Source organism: Neodiprion virginianus, chromosome 1 (assembly GCF_021901495.1).
Source record: "Neodiprion virginianus isolate iyNeoVirg1 chromosome 1, iyNeoVirg1.1, whole genome shotgun sequence".
Classification (NCBI taxonomy): domain Eukaryota; kingdom Metazoa; phylum Arthropoda; class Insecta; order Hymenoptera; family Diprionidae; genus Neodiprion; species Neodiprion virginianus.
This window is the reverse complement of record NC_060877.1, coordinates 32,307,057-32,316,501: the sequence shown is the minus strand read 5'-3', so window position 1 is coordinate 32,316,501 and position 9,445 is coordinate 32,307,057. Positions and strand designations below refer to the sequence as shown.

Here is a 9,445-nt window from a genome sequence, read left to right as displayed (position 1 = left end):
TAGATTTTGTTTTATATCGACGTGATTTTTTTGCACGAAATTTGGAAATATGAGAATCGCATTTATCTTTGCGGGTAATGGCTGAGGCAGTTTTATTAGCTACAAAAGAATCCTCTCTACGTATATCTCACGGCTAGTTGATCCCTCAAACTGCGGTCATCCCAGGACCTTTCTCCCTTTCAATCATCGGCGTTTTCTAGGTTGCGCATACCTACCTATGTATTCGATGCCGCATTCACCGAAGCAACGCGTCCGTAAAACCGACCAACTTCTTTTCATTCCATGAGACGTCCGAAGAGCCAATTGCAATACCCTGAGGAGCTAATAAGAGATAGGTATTGAATTTCGGAACGGAACGCTGCCGAGAACTGTATCAACAGGGGAGGCCATCGGTAGCGGTCAGGAAATTGGATGAAACGTTTTTCTTTCCTCTCATAGTCGATCTGTCTCACTCAGGCAACGTCCACGTTTACGCAGGTGCCCAAACCGCGGTTTCGTAACTTGAAACTGTTTCTGTACTTGTCGCATTGCTGCGGGACTCGAACGTTCAGCATCTAAAAATTTGATTTTCCTTTCATGCTGGGAACAGGTTTCACTAAATATTATAAAAAGTTTGGAGATTCACATATTCAAAAGTGTGTAGCTGAAAGGGATCGAGAAGTGTTATGCTTCGGTACAAATTCGGCTATCTAAGCAGGTTGCGGATTATTTTAAGTATTTCATCGAACTAGGACCGACGCTTCAGACTTGGCGCAATAAAACAGGCGGTTGGGTTTATCCGAAAAAATCCCTGCCATAACGCGGTTTTTCATTCACAACGACACAGGCCATACCAATTCGACAAAGAGCGTCGAGTCCCCTAATTTAAACTTACATACGAACTGAGCCTTGGTTCAAAGGTAAATACTCCTAGCGCGCTTGTAATCCTGTCTAAGCCTCCCTCCCTTCTCTCCGGATCTTATGCCCCCTTCCTGCCCCCGTTAATAAAATATACACACATTCGGCGCACCATGATTGCAACTTGACGTTCTCCAATGCTAAAAAAGTATCTTACAAACGGAGAAATTGGTACTTTCTGAAAAAAGTCAACACGAGCGTGCAATTACGGTCACGTATAAGAATTCGGCCTACCGAATTAGTCGGTTATAATAACCATCGACTGAAACTGCAGAATTTGGACTGGAAAAAAGCAGGTCGCATGCTACGAGCGATTCTCCTCTTATCAATAATTCGCAGGGTCGGATATCGCCTGGCAATTCTTGAAGTAAATTATAGTCTTGAATGGAATCGCAGCGGGGGGTTGGTTGGCCGGCACGCGTCGGGGGTTCACCTGCCCTTGGTCCCGGTCCCCCCCCCCACGACGGGGTGCAACGCGGTCTCTCGATCGGCGTCACCCGAGCGAGACCGGGGCCCGACGTACCCCGGCATCAGACATCTGTCCCCTCGCGAGTCAAAGGCCGTCGCGTTCCTGGGCTCAGACCGAGGTATCGCGTCGCGGGGACTCATTGTCGAGTTCCTGCCTACCGTGCGATGTCAATTCGTGTACCATACAGGACGCACATGCGTACGTAAAAATGAGAAATGAAAATCCCCTGTTGTTAGTCCGTCGACGGAGCCGGTAGTTTTTGTGGACGGAAAGGAGCGACGAGATTGGCCGGGCCTTCTTACGACTCGGGAATCATTCGGCGTTTACGGTTTTCGATGCGAGAGCAATTCTTTATGCCGCGATAAAACGGCGCTGTATGTCGACCGTTCGGGTAAAAAACGACCTCACGCGGTGTCTTTCAACCGTTTCATTTCTACACCCCTTTATCACGCTGTGTACTCGAATTCGGTTCCTGGCTTTTTTCACTGGGTTCACTGCCGCGATTCGGGTAGTTGAACTCGGGTGTAATGACTGATGCCTGGATCATTGGAAACGATCGAGTGAATCGGGCCCAGGATTCCCACCGAGAATTTCCTTGGCACGAAGGGTTTTCCAGTTTCGTCGGAACGCTGCCTGATCGTTCGCGATCGAACCCCCGAACTTATGGCGATGTTTGACGAGATCGCGCACAGTGTGCGGTATCCGTGTCCCCATGATGAATAATGCAGCTACCTTCAGGATTAATCGACAAACCAAATACGGTTTTCCATATTTTAACGGACCTATCGCGCGGCTACGAATTTGGGACGTGTGTACTCGGGATGAGGCAACGTGCACACAACCGACGTATGTCCATCGGAAATAGGCGAATCGAGGCTCGCGTAGAATATACCGCTGGATTTTGAGCGTTGCGATCGAGCTGGATGTATACCTCGGTGTGGTTTTCTGTATTGTTCGTGGTTCACCACAATGGCCTGCAAATGCCGGCCCTCGATGAAAAGCCATTCTCTCTGTACCCGTATATACACACGAAACCTTGGGTCTTAACAGATGCTGAAACACGATGCCATACGAGATGTTTGGCAATTTTTTTCCTTTACTCTGTGTTTCTACACTTTTTGCCACGTCACGTTGGCCTTTTCGTTATTCAGGGAGACGACTGACGCCACGAACCCTAATCGAATTATCGTCTTCTCATCTCAGAGAATTATTGAGGCATGATTCGTGCCTGCTTGCAAATCTCGATCTAGCGGAGCGGATTTCCATCTTGGAAATCGTTACCCATCCAGCAGGTGAGCGTTTCCGTTATTTCACCCATAATTTCGCCATCCGGGTACCGAGGATCCAGTCGATTGAAGAGCCTACGTCGTTATTGAGGAATATTAGACCGGCGCACGGTCATCAATCTCGCTGAGAGGTCGGGTCATTAATCATTGATTATCCGCTCATCGATCGGTCCGGATAATTTCACGAATTTTCCTGAATTAGGAAAATTCCCCTCGACGACATTCCGCTTCCCTCGGATTTCGAACGGGAGGAAATACTACTGGATACGTGGAGGGGTGCAGACTCTGCACCAGAAGCGTACCTAACGTGCACCCACCAGTATGTCACCATACGCACCAGCACCCTCATACAATGCACGTATCGCGTCCGTGTGCACGCGACACACACGCTTCCGCTGCTCGTGTTCGTGCTTCGTCGGATCGATATGTTCACTCGACGATGACGGCTTAGTCGAAGGCGATCTAAACTAAATCATGACCTCGGCGATTCGCACTGATACGGAAAAAAGCGAAAGGACTTGAAAAGAAAATTCAAGAGTTTCCGTCTCCAAGGATCCAAATATTCCGGCTTCGGTTTTACCGAAGATCCTCGAGTACCTATTTGGCGAAGAATTAACGTCGCAAAGAAAGTCAAATTCCACGTGATGCGCGATGCGAAAAAATGGACGCCTTCACCCCAGCGAATTGACAAACTAAGGGCGGACACCTTTATGGCACTTTATACGGCCGGCTGTCGAACCGTTTCGACCCCGCGTGCTTTTCGCGCGCTTATAATATATATCGGGGACATAATAGTTCTATTGAACCATTACCATTATTGGTGAGATTTGGGGAAACGGCGAGCGTGTGCTAACGGATTCGTCGCAGCTTGCGCCTTGTTTGCAAATAGCATCGCGTTCTAAGCTACTGATCAAATTCTAAACGCCGTGACCGATGCTACGTGATACAAGTAATAGATTTGTTAGAGCTTGCAGGTCTCGCGCTGTTGATTTAACTGCTTCGAGGGGATGCAATTACGCGTTTCGTGCGAAACCTGACTCTCTACGATTAATCGGGATCCTTGAAAAATTTCATATTCTTCCTTTGAAACTTCGGTAAAAATAAGCGCAGATGAAAATAAGATAAAGCATGAGTTGCACGGAGATAAACAGGACTCTCGAAACGAGTGGCATAGAATTTGCGCAACTATATACGTACAAGAGGAGGTGAAAATATTATCCTTTCATTTGCACCGACTCGCTCGAGTGATGTTTTGATAGATCTTTCCAACCTACCCTTCGGTTATTGATCGAGTAGCTGACGTCTTCTGCATTGCATTTATTTTCCTAACACCTATAAACCCTCTGTTGTGAAAAGGGAACGCCCGCGATTCCGTTGTTATGGTAATATTGTTCCTATTTTCCGAAATTCATGTTCGTTTGCCGCAGGATCGATCACGCTTCGTCGTTTGATTCCTTGAAACGTATTTTGGCACGAAAAATTTCTAGCCATGAGACTTAAGAATCGGCTAACAATATTCTCGCCGAGTCACGATTCGGCAGTGTTAACATTTCGAAGAATTGTAATCCTCCTCAGCGTTTAAAGAGCAACGGGAATCCATTGCGGAGTGGAAACGTAATCTGTCGGATTAACGGTGTAGATGGAATCTCGGGGAAAAATTTGTGATACATCTGCCTTATACAAGGCCGGTAATTCCCGCATAAAGGACACGTGGCTCGGCACGTGCCGGGTGATTCTAGAGCGCGAATTCATTCCTGCAAAGTGTATACCTACGTGGCGCTTCGTGTTCCACGTGCACTGCTTTGAGATTGATACTTTTGTTTTCCATTGTGAACAGCTCAAGCTTTGCGAAGACTCGTACGTGGCATGATTTGAAAATTGTTCTACGCGCAACAGGCTTGGCAGGAAATGCATTGTGAGGATATGGTCGTTGATACGGCATCGATTTAGGACATTTAAGGGTGTCGAAACGAATGACGTATGCTTATAGATAAAATATGATTTATTGGTAAAGTATAAATTCTGTACAATATATATTCCCTGAATTACACAAATTGACAATTCCAACGGGATAAGAGCACTAGTTGAGGCGTAGTATTTATTATTACTATTATTATTATTGTTATCATAAAATTCCTTGAAATGTAAAACAAAAATGAGATCGAGCGTAAACCCGCGTTACGTGAGATCAACTAAAAATATAATGACTAGATCCGAGAGGAACTTAATTAGTACGTATTAACAACTAAAACGTCGTGTGCTTGTCGTTTGGTGAAATTTTCTAAATTACGCGTACAATCTGTTGGATGAATTATAGAAAAATACGAGGTGGAGAAATTTCCGGCATCTCGTACAGACTGGAAATAGAATGGTAACTAAAAATAGATTTAGACACACATCGCATTCGCACTAATTAGGTTATTAAAATATAACATTCTCTTATAAAATAGATAACGATAATCTTTAGCAATATTACTTTCTTTCGTTTTCTGTTTTTTCTTTGTTTTTTTTTTCTATACAATCGTATTAGCCCAATAAAGGCGACAACCGCACGTACTTGTTCTGATTCCAAATGATATTGTATTGAAAATTACGGAAAGCTCCGAACCCATAACTTACTCAAGATATCACGCTATTTTCTTTTCTTACACACAATTATATAACCTTCTCTCTCCCACGAGCTCGAGAATCTCAAGAAAAAAATCTCAACCTCAATTTCCCGCTCGCGAACTTTGACCCCGAAAATGGCGGTGATCAACGTCCTTCTCGACGATCCTCGGTTTCACCGACTGCTAACCAGACTCCGATCACCACATCACAACTCGCGCTACGATATTTTATAATCGTTTTACAAGCACTGATACATGTTGGTATGGTGTCCCATGGCGTGGTGATGGGTCGCGGGCAGAACGTGGGGAGAATGATGTCCGTATACTCGCTGTTCGTAGCAGGGCTGATACTGGACCGGTGGACTGATACTCTGATCGCTGTAGCAGTCGTACTCCTGCCATTCGGGCATGAATCTCTCCTGCGGATACGGGAACGCCGAATGAGCGGGACCAAGGCGTTTTTGAGCTGCGACGGCGCAGCTTCCGGTCGAAGATGTGATCATGTTCCCGTTCTCGCCGATGCTAACCGTCACGTTCCCGACGTTCAGTGTTATCTCACCGGCCTCGGACTTTCCCAGGGTCTGCGACAGGGCCCATATGTAGTTGTGAGCGAAGCGGAGCGTCTCGATCTTCGTCAATTTCGTATCCTCGGGGAACGTCGGGAGCGCCAGGCGAAGACGTTCCAGCGCGTCGTTCAGGGTGTGCATCCGGTGTCGTTCTCGATCGTTCGCTTTTATGCGACGGTTACGTTTCAGGCGAAGGACCTACGGATTTTCGACAACGATGACGGATTGTCTTGGAATATTCTAGTCTTGCTCCAAGTTTCGTGGCTCGAATTCTTAATTCAGTGCAAATAAGTACAGATGAAAGGTAACTCACCTGAGTTGGACTCTTGCACCGCGTGCCGCGCGATTTTTTCCGTTTCTCTTCCTTTGCGGTGGGGAAAAGAGCGTCGGTGGGTGACTCGTGCTTCGGGGATTCAAAGCTCACGTCAAAACCGGAGTCAGACGAGCTTGAAAGCTCGTCAAAGCCTCCCTCGCTGCAGAATGAATATTCCGACGACATTGCACTGGGGCTTATTCTGAAACAAAAGAGCGACGAAATACTTGAATGAAGGCATATGCGTCATGCCCTGAGTGCCGAGTGTCTCGAGGAGTCAATTTTGGACGAGAAAATTACGTTCGGTATGTCGCAACAACTCTGATCAGCTTCTATCAACGAATAAATTCAGTCTGACTATCGCAAGCAAAAATAAATTTCCAGTTTCAATAACGATATTTTATTTTTACATGTATCCTGAATACCGAAAACAGTTCTTGCGATTTTCATTTCAATTTTCCCAACCATTAATGCTATCGAGGCTTCGTTGAACAATCTAGGAAATTCTATCCAAAAAAAAAAACAGAAATATTCTCCTCCCGTGCTCACCTGGATCAAAAAATTGTGTAAAGTAAATATCCGACAGAGAGATATATCCCTTCGTTATAGATAATTCACCACACACCGTGAAACGAGACGTAAAAATTATGAGCAAAATTTGAGAAAACAAATGGCACACTGTCAGCAGAATGGCGAAATTTCTTTTAAACACATGGCGGTTGTACGCGAGCTGATGAAGAAGCAGGCGAATATGCACGTAGATTTTCTCTCACTCGGTTCGCGTGCGCATCGATTAAGGGCCGAAGAAACGAACGAACGAACGAACGAGGAAAGGACCACCGATCTATACGGGGTACGGTCTAGTACTGTGCATGTGCTTAAGGGCTGTGAGGGCATATATACACCCCCCGAGCCCTTTGCCCCCTCCACGCCGCACGACCACCATGCACCACGGGGCACCACCATGCCGGCTTCAGCTCACCCCATAATCAGTGGCGGAGGGGTACCCGCTACCCGTTGCTCCCCCTCTCTTTCGTTCTTCGCTCCGTAGACGCGTGCCGTTCGGGGCGCGTGGATGCAGAGGAATAGCTTGTTACCGGATTAGAGGTTTTGAGGTCGTTCTTTCGGGCCTCGTGTTGTTACCGACGGATGCAATTGGTTCTTTAAACGCGCGACTGTTGTCCAATGCGCGGTTTCTCGGATGGATTTAAAGCCGGCTCACGTGACCGGAAGTCGAGACAATTGCACCGGCTACTCGTGTGTTTGGGGATTTTGCCATTAGATCGTTAATGCCTTTTGAAAAAGCCACCTTATTTTCGAGTACAGTCAATCACTATCAGGGTTGTTCTACAGCTGCTCGATGGAACTAGTCTCTCTATACGGTTATATCCGGAAGTTCCAAATGAACTGGGAACTCTAATTACGCGAGAAAGTTATAGTCACTGACCGGTCACTGACTATCGACGGATCTGTAAAATTTATTCTCATACCGTTGTCAGTGTTCATTATAGGTAAGCAATGGAAACGGTGAAAGCTGAGGAAGTGAGCATACCTAGGTACAAGGTAGATGTAATGTGCGTCTGGGTACCTTTGAGATTTTATCTTGCGGTCTGACTCGTGACAGCTGTATAAGCCGAGACTGTGGTCGGCTTTCGGAATGACATCGAGATCCGGTATATCCAGATCACCAGGATATCGAAATTTAACGTTCTTCGAAATACTGCGGATAGTATTAAAGATACTCGTATCGCTTTGTGTCGAGGATCTTATACCTATAACTCCACCTTTTCTATCGAGGACGAAAATCCCTCGAGGATTTCTCTCATCCGGTAAGTCCGTAAGTACGCCGCTATCGAGATCCGGAACCGACCTTTTTTCCTGGGCTTTGAGGGGCTGGCTGGGTATCAGGAAGTCGGAAGTATAATTAGTGCCTCGGCAATCCACCCCTGCAGAACTAATTCCCTGTTATTAGAACCGGGCATTAGGGAAACGCCGTGCGGTAAACTCGGAGAATTAATGTTTTCTTATTGTTATGCATGGTTTGGCACTGGCCGAATTTAGGAAGCAGTTTTTTTCAGGACTCATTTAGTCCACCCCATGAATTCGCCAAAGGGTCGATTTGCCGATTTTTCGGGGAAATGTCCACGCGTCGCAAAGTGTCGAAGTGGGATGCTTTTTTGTGATATGGGATCTGGATGATTTTCAGAACCCGCAAGTACGAGCGGAGAAATTAATAAGGACTTATCGGGTGCGTGTAGGTACTCTGTGTGCTCATGGTGAATGTTCGAGATACGGTTCTGCGCCATATGCCAGTGTTTGGCGCCTCTACAAATATGTGTGTACAGTGTTCGAAATTTTATTGATGATATACCCAGACTTTACGATTCTATGTTTTTGTCCCGGAAGTCGCCGTGCAGCTATCTATCTCTTCACTGCACTGGCAGGACAAAAAGATCGGCACAATACACGCTTCCGATAAGTTCGGGGAAATAAATTTCCAACTTTTAAAATTAGAGATTCCGTGATTGCGCAACACTGCCCGGTGGTAATAAGCAGACAATGGGGTATGATGATGAAATCTGATTTTGGAATCTCGGTCAACGCTGTGTTTCTTTTTTAAATTAATTCCATGGCGATGCAAGAAAGTTTCAACGAACGTTTCACTTCCTCCAAGACACAAGGGCACTGATTAAATTTTTCATTTTTTTATTAATTAAACAGTTCCTACCTTGAGAAAGGAGCTTACGGCAACGCGTAATAATCTCTTCGAATAATGACACAGTTTCACTCCTCGGCGAGTGATCCCGGCTGATATCAGAATGAAAATAAGTAAAAGTGGACGATAATCTAATAAAACTAACGGGGGCCATATGTCGCATCCACTAATCAGCTGATAATGTCGGTGGATTGCTATAGAAACGTGCAGGTAGAGTTACTGGAAAATTTTCGTACGTTCAGATAAAAAGCTTGCTTTAATATTCGAACGGGAAAATTTTGCAAATATCGTATTCAGCGCTTGATTGTAAGATTTAATCTGAACGTTATCTATCGACTCGAAAATCCAATGAATATAATACTGAATCCTCTAATCAATGTTTTCCTGTAGCTCGTTATCGTTTCTTGGAAAATTTCGAGTCCCAAACTCGTTCGTGTCAGTTTGTCAATACGTGATGATAGGTTTCGATGTTCGTAACGAAATAAGTGAGTAATGATCACGATGACTTCACGTTTCAACGAATGTACTCTCAACTGTTGGAGAGATGAGTTTTTTTTTTAACGTTCCAAGTCTTTACTGTCTCCCGATG

The 9,445-nt window shown here is 45.5% G+C and overlaps 1 protein-coding gene across 1 annotated transcript; it reads right to left on the bottom strand.

Moving 5' to 3' along the window:
* Window positions 1–4,736: 4,736 nt before the first annotated feature.
* Window positions 4,737–6,978, bottom strand: LOC124310193 (neurogenin-1). Its single transcript, XM_046773988.1, has 3 exons — window positions 6,690–6,978; window positions 6,141–6,342; window positions 4,737–6,025 (listed from the first exon to the last, which is right to left on the bottom strand). The coding sequence occupies exons 2-3, from the start codon at window positions 6,324–6,326 to the stop codon at window positions 5,501–5,503; spliced, it is 711 nt and encodes a 236-aa protein (XP_046629944.1). The 5' UTR covers window positions 6,327–6,342; window positions 6,690–6,978; the 3' UTR covers window positions 4,737–5,500.
* Between the last annotated feature and the right edge of the window lie 2,467 nt (window positions 6,979–9,445).

Excerpts from the sequence above, each read along its gene's own strand:
- LOC124310193 (XM_046773988.1), bottom strand. The coding sequence starts at position 6,326 with ATGTCGTCGGAATATTCATTCTGCAGCGAGGGAGGCTTTGACGAGCTT. Across the intron at positions 6,026-6,140 it reads GGTGCAAGAGTCCAACTCAG|GTCCTTCGCCTGAAACGTAA; the intron begins GTGAGTTACCTT and ends GAAAATCCGTAG.